Source organism: Aptenodytes forsteri, unplaced genomic scaffold (assembly GCF_000699145.1).
Source record: "Aptenodytes forsteri isolate BGI_AS27 unplaced genomic scaffold, ASM69914v1 Scaffold257, whole genome shotgun sequence".
Lineage (NCBI taxonomy): Eukaryota > Metazoa > Chordata > Aves > Sphenisciformes > Spheniscidae > Aptenodytes > Aptenodytes forsteri.
In genome coordinates, this window is record NW_008795194.1 from 11546710 (window position 1) to 11563978 (window position 17269).

Sequence of the window (17269 nt, forward strand, 5' to 3'; positions counted from 1 at the left end):
CCTTCTTGGCCGCCTGGGCACACTGCCGGCTCATGTTCAGCCGGCTGTCGACCAGCACCCCCAGGTCCTTCTCTGCTGGGCAGCTTTCCAGCCACTCTTCCCCAAGCCTGTAGCGCTGCATGGGGTTGTTGTTCTTCCCATAGCATTTTCTTCATTTGCTGTGTTCTGGTTTTTGTTTTTCTGATTTTCTTTCTTTGCAGTACAGTGTCTCCTTTCATCATTTCACTTCCTTTTTCACCTCTACAGTCTGTTCTTGGCTTCTTTTTCTGTCCTCTTTCACATTGTCTTTCCCTTGTTCTTATTTTGCCCGCTGTCACTTTTAAATATTCTCATCTGTGGATTAGACCAGTGTTCCTCAAACTTCTTTAAGGTGTTATCCCTTACTGGCTTCCATGGAAACCCAAGAGTCCCAGGAGTCGTTAGGATGTCTTCAGCTTGCGCACTTCCAAAGCTTTTCTACCATCACTTCACAATCCGTTTTGAATGCTTTCATGAGAAAAATATTTGAGAACCACTGAGCTAGGCCAACCTCAGCTGAAAATCCCATGGAGCATAGATAAAAGGTTACCTAAAAAATGGGACACTTCCTGTAGATTTGGGAGCTGGGTAGTTGCCAGCTATATCTTTCTCATGGCCAGCATTGCTCAGTGTCCTGCTGCATGTTGGTTCAGTTGTGGCTGTGAGTGTGACATGGAAGCGATAGGGCAGAAGTCAGGCATGTCTTCTCCCACAGTCATCTCCATTAAGTCCTGAAAGTAATTCTGTGGAAAAAGGGTTTCTTCACTGCTTAGTGTCCTCACTGACAGTTACTCTAATTGGGTTACTTCTCTGCATCCTAGGTCTGGGATGTGGTTCCAAAATGGTCTTGAGTGCTAGGATTTGACCATTGAAGATGTTTATGGAGATTGAAGTTTCCTGCCTCTGGCTGTTACGGGAGTTTTCTAAGGAAAAGGCTGATTATCCAGTCTGTGCTTTCCTTGCTTTTTCCTACAGGTGACCGTATGTTCACTTGTGCTTATGCATATTCTGCCACTAGGCTGTGGGTATAGCGTGGATTGCAAGACTTTTTGGATTTCATATTGCATATTCTCAATTTTCACACAAACCTGTGTGTGTGTTTGTGTACAGATTCTCACTATCAATTTTGATACCTTTTTCTCCCCCAAAAAAACACTGAAAAGCATAAGTGTTTTCCTTTATAAGTCATGATCTGCCCCTGGAGAAGCACCTTTTCACTTTCATTCACATAGTTAAGAAGAGTAGTAAGCATATTACTGCTTATCCCTTTGCTCTAGTAAGGATGTTATGTCTGTAGAAATAATATTTTCCTTTCTACCCTCAAGATGGCCACTGTCTAGCAGAGGCATAATTTGCCAGACTATCTATAAATCACATCATGTGCTGTATCACTTTGATGTACTTGGTCATGGTTGCCTGGGTTTTCCTAGTCTCATTATCTCTGAAGAACTTGACCACACTTGAAGACAAGATTGTTTTTAAACATGATGTTTTCAGAATTCTATATTTATCTCTTGGTAATTTTTATATATAGTAAATGAAGGTGACTGTACAAGTGCTCTGAAAAGAAACACAGACTTTAATTCATTAAAATCTAGATTTGCAAATACAGTACCCAACCGGGAACCCAAATTTAGATGCTTAATTGAGTTAGCAGGGCTTGGAGAGGAAGAAGGCAGGGAATTTGGTTTTGTGTTTTCAGCTAGGTAATTAGTGTGTGGTAATATATTTTTAAAGTTTTCATTTCAGACACACAACATCATTAGCAGGCATATAAATGAATCACAAATATGTCTTGGATTGTGGTATGATGTTCAAACCATTAGTAAAAAAAATAAAGTGAGAAGAAGGGATCATCTAAAAAATAGGTTTAATGTGTAAAAAGGAAAAAGCAATTTCCTGTGAGAATGGAATTGGGTGTCAATATTTATCACAAAGAGTTGAAGGACCTGATTTGGGGGGGGGGGGTGTTCCAGTTTTTCTGCTACTTTTTTATTCAGCTGTGTTAGCTTGCACTTTTGCTTTTTAACAAAGCTACCAGAAGCGCTTCCCAAAATGTCTTAGCTGATGAATTCAGCTGACACTAACCTCGGCATAAGTTCCTATGCTGCAGAGTTGTCTTTAATGGAGAGGTTTGGGGTTTTTTGTTTTGGATTTATTTTTGTTTTTAAGAAATGTCACAACATATCCCGTGCTGTGAAATAGCAGTATTTGGCTAAGAGGTCTAGCCCCCCATTTTTTTGAAACAACATTCTTCCTTTATTTAAAAGCTATTATTTAAGATTTTTATTGTGAAATCTACCATAAGAAGTACAGAAAGCCTGGAAACTGATTTTGACTAATTCATCTTTTAAATCTTTATTATTTAGTTTGGCATGTCTTGTATAAACAGAATCTAACGTGCATAAATTGAATTCCTCTACTCATCAACCACTTAAACCCTGTACTTTTAAACAAAACCCCCAAACCGAAACCTGTTCTAATTCTATTAGAGTCAGAACATTTGGTATGCTCTAAAATGTTATCAGATATGGATTCGTGAACGTTGCACGACCTTAAGCCCTGTCTGTAAACACGATCATGGGAAAAGGAAAAAACAGCGGTCCATAAGACTGACTTCTGAATTTCCCTGCAAAATAAGTGTTTTAGGAGCATATTCTGTGACCCCAGGAAATTCACTTGGATGTTTCTGCCCTTTCATTTCCCATCTGTGAAACGGCAATAATACTTGCCTCCCCTGCAGAAGTAATGTGAGTACTTTCAGACAGTTGGACAGAAGGAGCTATAGAAATACAGAGATTGTAAGGGAGCAAATTATATTCCTTTTATGGTAATCATCTTCTCCTTTCTGTTGAGGTTTATTTAAAGCGAATTAATTGCAGGGGTGAAACTTCGTAGGCATAATTTAGATTTCAAGAAAGGGGGTAAGGAGGAGGAGATGGGGGTGGTTGTATTTTAAGACGTAGAAGACACCATTAAGTAGCTGAAAATCCTTGAGAAGGGATTCTTTGTAGAGTGAATTTCTTTATCTTCTGCTATATTTAGAGAGCCAGGTAGAGTAAATATTTCATAATTAAGCATTCTGATTTTTTTTTAATGTTTAATTTCTTAGCTACGTTTCCTTTCAAAAGCATACCTGCCTCCATCATTCCTGATTCAAGCAACGTTTAGCAGAACATGTATTTTCCAAGATTTCCTCCAGAGCTGCATCAGTCCACACCAGGTTGTATCCAGCCATTTCACTGGGATTTCACTGAGCACCTTTGGCAGCTGGGAGCTGTAAGAAAAGGGATTAGCGAGTATTTGTCTGACACACACTGATCCCAGCACCTGCTGATTGGATTGAAGTAATCCTTTTACAAGTTACAAAACTCTATTATCAGAGCATTAAGAGAGGGGGAGGCAGTGATACACACTACATCAAGGGTATATTAATTTAGGTAAATGGAACATAGGTTGCCATTTAATGTACTTGTGAATTACAGTCATTCTTGCAAAAGTTGCACGATAGTCTAGTTTGACAGATAATGTCATACGCTGCTCATGCAAAGATGATACTTCTCTAGAAACCCAAGGACAATCGTTTAAAATTATTTAAATGGCATGCTTAAAACACGACTGTGCTCTCTGTGTACATGCTCAGTTGTTTACAATAATCTTTACATCTACAAATATAAAATTGAAACTATGGAATGTCATTTTTTATTGTTGGCTGACATCACTATGGAAGTTAATTTATTTCTGAATAATACAACCTATTTGAAACAATCTAGGGATATTATTTTCAATCAGGCTGAATAGTTGCTTTGTCATAGAATTGCCTCCCTCTGTTTTTTTTTTAGTTTTTCTTCATCACCTACCATGTTATCTATGATATTAGTAGTGTTTTATGCCAAATTACTAGTAAAGCTTCACGGTAGTTTTCAATACTTAATTGAAAAGGCTTCAAAACTACTCTTTTCACTGGTGTAATCAGGGACTGAGAAATGGGAGAAAAGTTAGATCAAAACACATTATGATAGTAATATGGCTGCAAACACCGAGGAGGAAAAATAATTTCTCGGTGTTTTTATAAAGGCAAAATACAAATTCCCAGGTTTTTATTTCCTAGATTTTTTCATTTGTGGTTACCTTAGACAGTTCTCGCTGATAAAATCCTGGTGTAATAGGGACTGAGAAATGGGAGAAAAGTTAGATCAAAACACATTATGATAGTAATATGGCTGCCCGAGGAGGAAAAATAATTTCTCGGTGTTTTTATAAAGGCAAAATACAAATTCCCAGGTTAGGTTTTCCTAGATTTTTTCATTTGTGGTTACCTTAGACAGTTCTCGCTGATAAAATCAGGATATCCAGGATGGCACAGGACAGGGTAGAAAAGCTGCAAACACCGAGGAGGAAAAATAATTTCTCGGTGTTTTTATAAAGGCAAAATACAAATTCCCAGGTTTTTATTTCCTAGATTTTTTCATTTGTGGTTACCTTAGACAGTTCTCGCTGATAAAATCAGGATATCCAGGATGGCACAGGACAGGTTAGAAAAGAGAAAGGAGCCTTCAGCCTAAAACAACTGACTAATCAGATGATGAAATCCTGGCTCCAAGGAAGTCAGGAGTGTTGCCATTGACAGTAGTGGATGCAGAACGCTCCCCAGGGTTGAAAGTATGTAAGACTTTATAGACAGATGTTAATTTACTGAGATTTCTTCCAGATACGAGTTCTGTGAGATACTGACAATGAGTTGCCACAACAGAATTTTTGTTTTTAGATAGAGAGAGGTATATAGAGAGATATATATAAAAACTCAATGTAACTAGCCCAATAAAGTCACACTTCTCTACAGTTAACATTGAAAACTTGATTTGCCATGTTAGGGCTAAAGCTAGTGCTTTTAACAACAGTTATGGAGTGGCATTTCAGAGGTGGAGCTGGTCTTGGTAACAGCTATAGGCTCTGCATTACTGCGAGCCGGTTGGATCAGAGCATCAGAAATATCTATGGTGCTTCAACAGAACTATATAACTGTTGGAGAAAACTGTGATTTGCTTAACATGTTAGGTGATTGAAAGACTTCAATTGGTTGAGATTGTGCATCCACTCTTTATTTAAGGTCTGCTTTGTTAAGGAATAAAGGTAGGAATGGTATGGGCTCTGGTTTGGCTCTGCTCTCATGTTTTCTTCTACATGGGGCACCACTGAGAGCATTCTTCATGGAAACATGTGTGGTGAGCTCCCAGCCCTTGGTCTCTGCAAGAACACCACAGCAGCTCAGAGAGAAAGACCGACCTTCTGTAAACAAGGAAGAGCCCAAAGTAACTTCAGTACTACTATGAAACTGTTAGGTGATGTGAGAAATGCTTAGAAAATTTGAAGAAATACTGTGGTGCTCCGCGTGGTCTGAATATGGCTCAGGATTCTAATAGTGACACTTATCTCAGGGAGCTTTATTTGAGCAGATCTGGACAAGTGTGGGTGCACCAAAATAGAAGAATAAAGTAATCATAATTTTATAAAAGAGGAGCGGGGAGAAGGAAAGAGGAGAAGAGAAATTAACCTTTCTGTTGCTATTCCCTGAGTCCAGACTCCAGCCCTAGAAAATAATGGAGCACATATTAAAAAAGAAATTGCTGATTATCTAGGGAGAGATTTTTCAAGGGCATAAAAGGGAGATAAGTGTGAGGGTCTCATTTAAGAGGATGGGGAAGGCTGGAGTCTTTCCTTTGTGCATTTGCTAATCTCTCCATCCTTTCCATTGGATAGCTGCACAATGAGTAAGAATGTGCATAATTTTATAAAGAATAAATCTTGCCTGGACAAACTTGATTGCTTTTTATTTAACTAAAACTACAAACCCAGTAGATTAAGTGAAAACAACAGATGTAAAATATCCAGATTTTAATAAAGCCTTGAAACTGTCTCGTGAATAGTTAATTGAAAAATTAACGTCAATTTTTTAGAAGACAATTATGTGGATTGAAATGTGGCTAAAGGATGATATACAAAAAGTAATGATCAAAAGCTATGTTTGGGAGTGTCTGGCGGAGTACAGGAATTGCTGTTAGATCCAGTTATATTTAACTTTTTAAATCATGATCTGGAAGTGGATGAAAGTGACTTAATGACTTTTACAAGTGGTGTCACGGTGTAAAGTTCTGCACAGAAGTGATGACAGGAGTAATTCAAAAGTTTGAAAACCTTAGACCTGAAAACACATACAACAAATAAAGTTAAATTATCTTTGAAGCAAAGAGTCACAAGAAGAGACGTCTATAGTTTGCATAGATCCATTAATTCATGATCTGTGAAGACACTGAAATATATACAAGTGGAAATTATACAGAACAGCAGTATTCTGTATAAGCAGACTAGGATTGAAATAAATAGATTGGTGACAACAGGTAGCAAATTAAGTTTGCAATAGAAAAGCAATACTATTGGCATCCCTATGAAAAAGCCATCTCGAATGAGGGCTACTATTCCTTATTGAAAATATTTGAGTATTTCCAGGAATACAGTGTATAGTTCAGAACAGTTTGTGTCCCGAGCAATAGTCATGAACTGTGTTTTAGGCTTCTACTTTAGATACGGGGCACCTAAATGTTAGCAAAGTTTCTTAGTGAAGTACAAGACACAAGGCATTACTTGAAGGCCTGGAAATGAGTAGTCAGATAGGCTTCTTCTGTCTCTAACTTCTGTAGCACTTTGAGTAATATGAGTGGGAACAGAGAAAGTTACTGTGAAACCACTAATGATAAGGTATTAAGCCAGAAAAAGGAAGGAGAAAATCTTGTGCTGTGTTGAAAGTAAATTGGATTGACACAGAAAAGTTTTCCTCTTACATATAGTCAATGCAATATGTACTGAAGAAGACAAAGAAGTTTAAGCAGAGTAGCAAAAATGCTGGTGTGTCCTGTGCCAGAACAATGTAGCCTACAAGTTAGCAAGGAACAAAGGCAAAAAAAGCCTTTACTTAAGTCAATTGGAGAGAATAACAAAACAAATTGTTTCAAGTACGGTCGTTTAGTGCACAATTTGCTATATAATAGCTAAGGCCGATTCTCTCCTCTCCAAATTCCTTCTGAGGAACCCAGTGAAGCACCATGGCACTGCCTGGCCCTCTGCATCTGTGGAAAAAGTGGCAACAGTTTGAAAGCAGTGGCTCTCACACTGTTAGGTGGAAGGTGTGGATTTGAGTGGTCACCGTTCACAAGGATTAAGATAATGTCCCATCCACTTCGTCAGCTGACATTTGAGATTCGATTAGACCTGTCAAGGTCTGTCAACTTAACAGTTGCCCATCTTTTCATTAAAAGAGACATCCTCAGTCATGAAAAGAGTGTCTAATCAAGTACCGTATTGGAAGGACGTTGTCAAAAATAATTGCTTTTTGTAATAGCTGAACATCAGCTAATAAAATAAGTGTTTTTAAAACAAATATCTTGACAGATGCAAACCATACTGTCTCTGAAGAAGGTATTTGGAGATTGACCAGACAATTAGAATTTAATTGTTACATTTGTTAACCTTAATTTCATCACAGAGCACGCACTGGATGCCACTCCTTGAGTAAAGAAAAACAAAGTAGTTTGACACCATATTACAGCATCAGCCGAGCACTCAGTGAGTTTTGCCAAAGCCAAGCCAGGCTGCTGTGCTCTGTCTTTGTGCCTGTGTTCAGGCACGCTGAATCTGTCTTAATATTTGCCGCTGGTGCTGGTTCTCTTGGCCAGACATTCATTGTCCCTGGCACACTTTTTCATCCTCTGGCTGAAAGTTCATCTTTTGCCTTACGACTGTCAAGTCTTACACAGACAAATAATAGATTTTACAACACATCCCCCCTCTCCACATAACGTCGATGCATCCTCCTCATCCCCATAACATGTTTGGTAGCAAGAATATCTCATCTGTGCATGCAAGAGAAAGTATGAACTGGGCTACCAATTGTCCTTGCAGGTGAGGCCCTGGGGAAGGAAAATTAAGACTTAATGAAATTTAAGGTACATCAGGAGATCTGGCCAAGCAGACAGTGTTTGTTTAAATAATAGCATATACGTAGGATTAAGGACTTGTCTTGATGTGGACATATTGGTGAGACCAGACCTCTACCTTTTTCAGCAGGCTTTGGGGAGCATTGCACTAACAGTGGTGACGACCTCTGTTTATTTTACCTGCTGCTCCGAGACAAGGAAAATCATGTGCGTGTTTGACATGTTGGTAATGAATTTCTTCTATACCAGGCAAACGCTGCAGAATGTCTCAGGAAAACATCCTAATTAAGAGGTGGATTTGAGTAGACATACAATCTCTAAAATATCAGAAGTTCCACTCAATTTAATGTACATCCAGCAGCTCCCAAGAGAGTGTTTCAAAATCACTAAGCTTCTGCTTAGCAAAATGGGGATGAGCACAGGGGCTCTGAAGGATTGTAAATGAAAGATTACTTAACTCTGAGGGAATTGTCTGACTTCTGAATGTTTTAAAGCAAGCTTCTTTCTTGGTAGCTTTTTTATTCGTGTGTAAAGCAGAAGTTCATATTGCACAGAGCCTTCCACGGGGCCGTTCAAATAGTCAAACACCTTTTCAAGATCTGTCAGGAAGTGCCCTGTGAATCTGATCCATGTGTTGCAGGCGTTGAGACTACACGAAAAGTGGTTTCCTGGTTAAAGTAAAGATTTCAGTGTGTTTTCATTTGGGTATTATTTCTCTTTACACTCAGGTTTCCCTGAAAAAGGAAGGTAAAAGTAAAAAGAGGATTCCTTTTTAAAGAGAGATAAGTTATTTAAAAATTCATGTGCACTAAAAGCAATCAAATTATCTTAACTGTGTCACATTTGACGATTTAAAAAGAAAACAAAATTTCTTTTTAAAATACAATCCTTGAAATCATCAAATAGACAAGTTGGAGGTGACGGGAAGCTCCTTGCTACGTACAGCTTTGCCTTAGGAATCAAATGTTCATGGCCCTTTTCCTCCAGCTTCGTGGATCTCACAGCATTTTGGAGAGATTCAATGTTGGCAGATCTGTATATCTGCATAAGATGTCCCTGAAGTCTATGGGACGTTGGTGACGGGCATGTCAAAATGAATCAGATTATAAAACTGTGGTTTAAAATGGGAAGATGCTATGGGCTGGCCCTTGACTGCCTGATCTCTGCCTGCTGCATGCTAAACAGCTTCTCTGAAGCCAGGAGTCTTGGCTCAGTGTTATTGTAAGATTTTGCTAGTTTTTCCCTTTGCCTCATAAAAATTCTTACGTACCAACTATTCGCTGCTCAGGAGGGATTATCTTTTTTTTTATTATGTTCAGTATAGATGTCCAGGCACAGATTTACTAGGAGAAAAGAATGGGATCTCTAGCCTCCCTCCTTTCTCCAGTAGCAACAGCCTTTCGGCAAGGACAAGCAAACTATCAGAGGATGGTTTCCTCTCATTAACTTGCAGGTTAAGGCTGGGAACATGTTAGCTGATGCACTCCCTAGCACACAACAGGGCCACGCAACTCTCCCAGCTCCCCATCCGTCAGGTCACAGCTCTGTCCACTGCGATGCTTTTTCCTTCATTATAGAAAAGAAGCAATCACACAATAAGTGTTTTGATTGTATCTAGGCCACCACTATTTTTTACCTCCTTTAGAAACCTTTCTTCTAACGCGATATATTTCTATGTCCTTAAAGATATCCTTTCTGGAAGTGTTGCTTCTCAAATTGCTTTTCAGTAGCAGGTTTGATTTACAAATCTCGTACCTGACAAACCCTGCACAAAACAAAGCTGGAGTCAGGGGCTCTTTTGTAACCGAAAAAACATTCAAGCTGCAAGAGAGAGCAGTCTCCTGCCTCGCTGGTGGGGTGGGCAGCGCGGTGGAGCGACAGCTTTAGCAGAGCTCCCATTTGGTGGAAGGCAAGCTGCAAGCTTTTTGCACCTTCTGTTAAACCTGCTGAGAGGGCATGTGAGCCTTTCTTCTTTAAAGCATGTTTGGGAAGAACTATTCAACATAACAGAGATTGTCTATGGGAAAGGTTTCCTAAGCAATTAAACTGCTTTTTGTACTTTTCAGTGAATCCTTTCCAGGAGCTTTTTCTAGACAAGGGTTGCTACAGATTGGGCTCTATTAGTGAGTGCTCCCCAGCAGGAACCACTTTGACTGATGGTTGGGCCAGAGGCGCCTACAGCTCTGCTCCCGACCCCCATCCAGACCCTGAGCCTGTCCCCTCAACAGTCTGTCCCTTTTTTAATCTGTTTAAGGATGTTAACTTCAACCTACCTTTAAGGGTAGTATGGAGTTTAATTTACAAATACGAACTGGGTGTAATGTGAGATTATTCTGTTGCTTACCGTAGAAGATGACAGGCTCTGAAAGGTAATTTGGCTGTATAAGTAGGCTTACAGTACCAGGTGATCACTTTCTTAATTTTCATGTCAAAGGGAGGGGAAGATTTCTGGTTTTCCTCACCCTTCCTCCTTTCTGCTCTCTTCCTGTCACCTACTTGGATGATTTTCAGGTCCGTAGGGTGAAGGAATAGGGTTTTAGTTCACTTTTGGCAAACCTTTGGAACTGAATTCCCGATCCACTGCTGTACTGAATCTCTAGCCTTGGGAGATCTGCAAAAACATAGGACCTGCACCAATATACTCTGATGGGCCATCAGTCCTGCCACAGCCAGTTAATTTTTCTTTGGTGATGCTTCTCCTAACACTGTTGACTTTACTGAATGCCAGGTACAATCTTTAACAACATATATTAATATTAATTAACAGCACCTTCTCAGTTCAAGGCCCTGTCTGTGCCAGTCCATGTGCAGGATGAGTTCCTAATGACCTGGTACTTGAGCCATGACACTTCATCCTGGCAATTTTTTAATTCTCCTCAACAGTTCTATCATTGTTGTGACTTACATATGTGCTTGAACATATTTTTATGTTTTAAAAGCCTTCAGTGTGACGTGAGCTGTTGTTGTAGTAAGTAATTTTTATCAATGGACTTCTGTTTCTTTTTCATTGCCTGATGAAAGAGACATTTGGGCTTACATTTTCTAGCTACTGAAGAAGAAATAGTTTTCTCCTGAAGCTCAGTAGCTGGGGTTTTCAAGCATTTTTTCTCTGTTAGCACTGGTCCATGTTAGCATTCTCATTTTGTATAACACAAATAACCTTGAAGTTAACTCTCTTAAGTGTTAGCTATAAGACTGAGTGTGTTTTGTCCCCAAAGCTCAGGATTCCTGTGCTTTCCATCCTGAGGTACATCCTTTTAGCTTAGCTTGGAGCCTAGCTAAGTCAATGCTTAATACAGTATTCTTTTAATTCCAGTCCTACATGGAAGATCATCTGAAAAACAAGAATCGTCTGGAGAAAGAGTGGGAAGCTCTGTGTGCTTATCAGGCTGAACCCAATGCCACCACCATTGCACAGCAGGAGGAAAATATCCAGAAGAATCGCTCACGGGCTGTAGTACCATGTATGTATAGTTTAATTTGAATTATTGCATTTTAAGTTCTTGATAGTTTTCTCAATATCCTTTGCACGGTGGTTTGAAAGCTACAGATGACAGGCAAACAGAATACAGAGTAGCTTATATGTGTACTAGAAAACTGTAGCTACAACTACGGGCTAGGTGCATGTCCTGTTATATCAGACACTGTTTATCCCCTTATAAGTTGCATATATGTTACAAAAATGCACACCTGTCACATAGCACTGCCTCTGCAGCTGTGCTGTCTCATGAAATTCAATAGCCAGAGTGCTTCTCAATGCTGGAGTATACTTTCTGTACAAGAGTGGCATCTGTAGCCATTCAACAGAAAGAAGTTTGGCTTGTGTTTAGACAAGTTGGTATCATGTCCATCCAACAGTAATACCAGCAGTCTATAATCAGAGCTAGATCATCTCTTTATCAGACGCTCAGCTGTACTGAATGAGCCCCTTTAGGCTTCAGTCGATAAGCTTGCAAACTGGCTTCTCTCTCTGCTAGGCTTAGGATAAAAAGAGAAAAAGAAAAAAAAACAGCCAGTGTTTATATTCCTAGAATCTGCTCTTTCCTGTAAGCAGCCACCTCTCTGAGCTTGAAATAAAAGCAACATATTTTTCCTATGCAAATATATGTATCTCATAGATTACGTTGGTAATCTATGGCCACACATTTTATTAAGCAACCAATGAAACAAAGCTGAAACTGAGAATATATGCACAGTCCACAGCAACAAAAATGCTCTCAGTCAGCGTGCCCACAATCCAGCTGGGTAGCTTGGCAAACATATACAGCTATTTTAATTTTTAAAGTGCCCTGAAAACATTAATTTTCCGTATGAGAGCCTTGTAAGTACCATTCCTCCTTTAGAAATGGGGAAATGACAGGTAACACATTAAGTAAATGTCAGAGCCAGATTTAGAGTGAAGATTCTTTGGAAGTACATGATAATTTAACTGAGCCCATCAGTCCTTGCATATTTGCTTCACCAGGGTTTGGCTCTCTTGTTTATGTAGTGGATCTTTCTGCAATACTTTGCTGCTTAGGAGAGGAGTACGGTAGTTTGGTGATAGGAATTCTCCTGAGTAAATATGGTGCTGGTCAAAAGCCTTTTGGGGAAACAGCAACAGTTTGCTGACTTCCATGGGTTTTGGGATCAGGTCTGTTGAAAAGTTCTAAAGAAGTAACCATGAAAGTTAAAGAAGTGCAAGACTTCTGTGCTCTTTTCCATCCTGAAAAAATAGCATTTAACCAACATGACGGGAAGTGAAAATTGCTCCATGATAATGTGTATTGATCCAAATTGATCTTCCTGCTTAAAGTGTTCTTTTCCATGTGGACTTACAGTCAGACCATCTTAAGCTGTTCCAAGTCTCTGCAATCCAAACAAGCCAGATTGTTTCTGGTTGCTGCCTTGGAGACAGCATGGGAGCTACAGATGTTGCCAGAAATTGATGCTGGTTATTCAGCTGATGTAGGAGGCGTGTCTGCATGATACAATGAGCAACAAGATAGGGACCCTCAGACTAGAGCATTCTAGCTCTGAATCCAGAAGTAACATAGCTGCGGCAGTGCTAAAAAGCAGAGATGTTTAGCTTGGGTGTCATGCCACACTAGAGAGCTGAACTATTTTCAGAGCTAAGATAGTCTGTCTCTTTGCATCATATTGTACCACATGAATGAATCAGCCTACACTGCTCAGCCTTCAGTCGACAAGTCTCTGCCCATTGCTTCTTCCACAGCATGTTGTTGTGCCTGTTCTTCCCATTGCTGAGTCTAGATTGAATCAGTACTACCTGGGAAGGTATTTGGACATGGGCAGGGTGGCTGCAATTTATCTGAAGCTTTAATTAGAAGTATTTTAGCACATTTAAAATCCCTTAGTACTTTGTTACAATGTGGAAACTTCTATTATAGCTGTTAGTGCACTGGGAACCTCCTTTTTTTGACTGAATTGCACAAAATTACCTGCCCTCACTTTCTGAAGTTGCTGTGCACTGGTAAACAGCTGTCATATTGTACCCTTAAAACTGCTTTGATGATGGGTGGAAAGTGTGGCATGGAGTTTAAACGATATTAAATTTTGATAAGGTGATGGTTATTGTAGACCCTAAGATTAGACTGAGACGAGAAAAAGCCCAGTTTGTCCACTTTTTTTTGACTACGTTTGACATTAAAACTATAGCAAAAAGTCACAGATTTGCTTCATAATAAATTAAGAAGCAAAGCTGATATGGTTTTGATACGCTACAAAGTTGTTATGCTATATTCAAAGTATTCTCACAGAGTAATGCCTTGTTAGCATTTCCTTACCCCTTTCATATTCATAATCACCTTGACAAGGTAGAACAAGATTGCCAGTTCATGTAAAAGATTTCATCTTAGGAAAGCTTCAAAGAAGCTTTAATATCATGTTGCATTTACTTCGTGTTTTCCTTTCTTAGCCAGTCTTAAAATAATATGATACTATTTTTTACTGATTACATAACCGATGTAATTTCTAGATTAACATTATCTTTAATCTCACGATTTAATCATAGCTTACTCTTATACCTCTCTTCTCTATTTACAAACAGCTTTTAAAATACTTGGTAGCAGAACACCTTGACACTGCACTTAATTAATTAGTAGTTAAAAAAATTCTAACAATTGAAGTAACTTGGACCTTCTAGATTAACAAAACTGCATCCTTTTATCCAACCAACAAGCAGATTGCTATCATTTAGGGCAATGTGATACCTTTTTTTCTGTATGAACACATGAGCAGCTCAATTTGTTGATGCCCCAAAAAAAGCTTTCCAGACTTTATTTTCTCTTCTTGCATCTCTGCAAAATAAAGCCATCTCAGTAGGGTCGATACTGTATGTTGTTATTTATGTATACCATAGATATGTATAGGTATTTTAAACATTTGGCAAACAGCTTTTTGCAGCGAACATCTGTCAAAAGCTGTCTACCGTAGCTGTGTCCATGGGTCATGGTATATGTTAGAGCAACCTGCTTACCTCTGTGCTTTGATTTTCCTCCAAAGGAAAGCAAAGCATTTGGGGGCAGAGTGTGCACCCAGCTCTGAGGCTTGTGTGCAGTCAGAGCACAGCCAGGGGATGTGCACCGAGGACGGGAACACCTGAGCAGAGGGTACTTGCTCTGGGTGTGTGCATTATCCGTATCAGTAATGCATGTACAAATAATGCTCTGGAATAAATGAACTTGATTTCAGTTCAGATCTAAGAAGAGTTCCATTTTGTGCAAATAACTTATGGGCAAAATAGTGATAATCAACAAATTATGATTCTTCACAGTCTTCAGACTGCTCCACTTCTGCTCCTCAGTAGTTCTTCACTTTCTTACTTCAGTGTAGTTCTGTATAGTGCTTTGTGTGGAAAAAAGAATATATAGAAGAGAATGATGATCCGGGCAGAAAGTGCCAGGTTGATTGTTGTGAGATTCACTCTGCTCTGTGATGCCTGGGATTCAGACAACCCAAAGTCGCCCATACTCCTTGTGTCCAGACTTTGTTTGTTGGTTCTGTTCCTTCAGAAGTATCTGACTAAAAGGAAACAGAAGACAGAGGGAATTAGGTAAGATGTGAGTCTTACTTTTCCAAGCTTTCAATCCCCATCTGAAAAACAGTAAAACTAATAGATCTTCATTAAGTCACAGGGTGACTGTGAGGTAAATAGAAGACTGTGAGCTGGCATACTACTGTAGTATTGGTGACTGTTTAAATAATCCAGATAGATATGACATTTTGCACTCAACTCAGTTGTTTAAACACAGGAATCTAGTGCCATTTGAGACGCCTGAAGTATTCAAGGCACCCACACAGAGCTGTTAGGTATAACACAGGCTCTATGGGTACCCGTGCCCTCCTAGCTGCTAGCCTGAGTGTCCTTAGGGCACCTCAGATATCACTAGAAACCTACACTGAGGCATTGAATCAAGTTCTCTGGGCATGATTCTGTGATATCGTAGATTAAGATGCCTAAATTTAAGTGTCTCCATGTAGCTGCCTCCATGTGAGCCAGGTGTCAGAGCACCCATTACAGCCAGTGAAGAGCTAGTCAGTGCAGTGGCATCAAGAGATCTGTGTAATGACCAAAAGTAAGTTTTTTATTTTCAGTGAAATGAATAGCTCTAGGATGCCCTCAGATACCTTGTGTGAGCTTCAGGTGCTGGTCCAATAGGACACAAGTCGTTAGGTCTTGTGTCATATCTGTTAACCTTGTGCGATGTCTCATCTACTCTACAGTTTCTCAAATGGTATGACATGTTCGTGTTTAGCCAACTAAATCAAGCCCCATTAACTGTAACCTAGTCCACATGGAGATATCTGTACGTAGACACCAAAACTTAGATTTCTGTCTATAAATTGAGTTTTTTATGCACTATAAACTCATGTGTGCTTGCTTTATATTTTATACTTTATCCTCTACCCTTTATAATTCATACTTTAATTTATATTTTATACTTTATATTTTACATGTATATAAAGTACAACATTGTGTTATATTTCTCCTCAGCTATAGGTTAGTACTAGCCTTCTTGTTTAGGAAGCCTCTCTCTGCCACACGTATCCATCTATACGTTTTGCTTTTCTTTCAGCTGTGGCTTGGCTGGAGCAATAGCAAATGCAAAGTAGTTCAGGATTCAGCAGTAGCTATTGTAGATATTTGAAATGATGACTAGTTGTAGCTTGGCCAGATTGCAGTAGCTAGTAACAGCATTTGTCTTTTCTCTCACTTCCTTATTACCATCCCTCTCCTATTTCTTCATTCATCTTTCTTTCTTTCTCACTTTTTAGATTGATCTTATATATCTTCCTTTTCTGTCATCCCCTTCCTTCCTTTTATTTCCTGCTTCTTCTGCTTCTCTTTCCTTGCTTCTAACATAATCAATATGCAGTTTACAAAAAGAACTCTTGTACATTTGGCATTTTCCCCATAGTTGCTTATTGTTAACATAACAAACTGGTGTCCATGGCATTCTTTTTTTTTCTTCTTCTTTTTTTGCTTGTTTCTGAAGAGCTATTATGCTAGTTCCTAGAAGCTTTGAGGTGATAACAGGCATAGACAAGCACAATCTGTTCATTGTCAATATGAACGTTTGATGCTGCAACTGAAGCACACATGGGTGCAAACTCTTGATATATGCAGAAAACACATGTACAACCTTTTTTGCACACTTTTTTTTCTTTTTCTGAGCGCAAATACAAAGTCTCACCACCTTTTCACTACCAAAGCCTTAACATGTCTCACCCTCTGATAAACCCTCCAAGACAGCAGGATAATGATACGGTACACTAAATCGGAGGGTCTGGATAAAACATTATGTTTAAAAAAAAAGATCCTGAAGTTACTGATCTGACACTTGATTTTTATTGGAGAGTCACACTGACATCTGTTTGCTAAATACTGATGAATCACTGTCTGCTCTCTCTCCCTCATCCATTTGAAAACATTTCACACATTTTCTTTGGTGATTAGTTCAAGCACTTTTGCTATCCAATGAATGGGGCTTATCCTGAGTGCTTGCTTAGCTTAAGATACGTGAGAGACCACATTTAGTGCATGTAACCTGCATATCTCCTGCATAGCCAAAAGGTTTCAGAGCTGTAGTTCTTCAAGCACTCTGTGACAATGCTCATTGTAAACCTTTCTATACAAAATCTTGGGTAGCCCCAAGATCTCAGATGTCACAAGTTCATTTTTATGTTTCGGCGATGTATGTCGACCAACACCCCCAGGTCCTTTTCCGCCAGGCAGCTTTCCAGCCACTCTTCCCCAA

General features: G+C 39.3%; 1 protein-coding gene across 1 annotated transcript in view; it reads left to right on the forward strand.

The window, feature by feature from the left end:
* Window positions 1–17269, forward strand: part of PTPRN2 (protein tyrosine phosphatase, receptor type N2) — a gene marked incomplete at its 3' end in the record, with an annotated part of 561766 nt that overhangs the window by 533611 nt on the left and 10886 nt on the right. The window contains exon 20 of the mRNA XM_009278699.1: window positions 11326–11473. Coding sequence (XP_009276974.1) covers window positions 11326–11473 — 148 coding nt within the window. The remainder of the gene's footprint in view (window positions 1–11325; window positions 11474–17269) is intronic.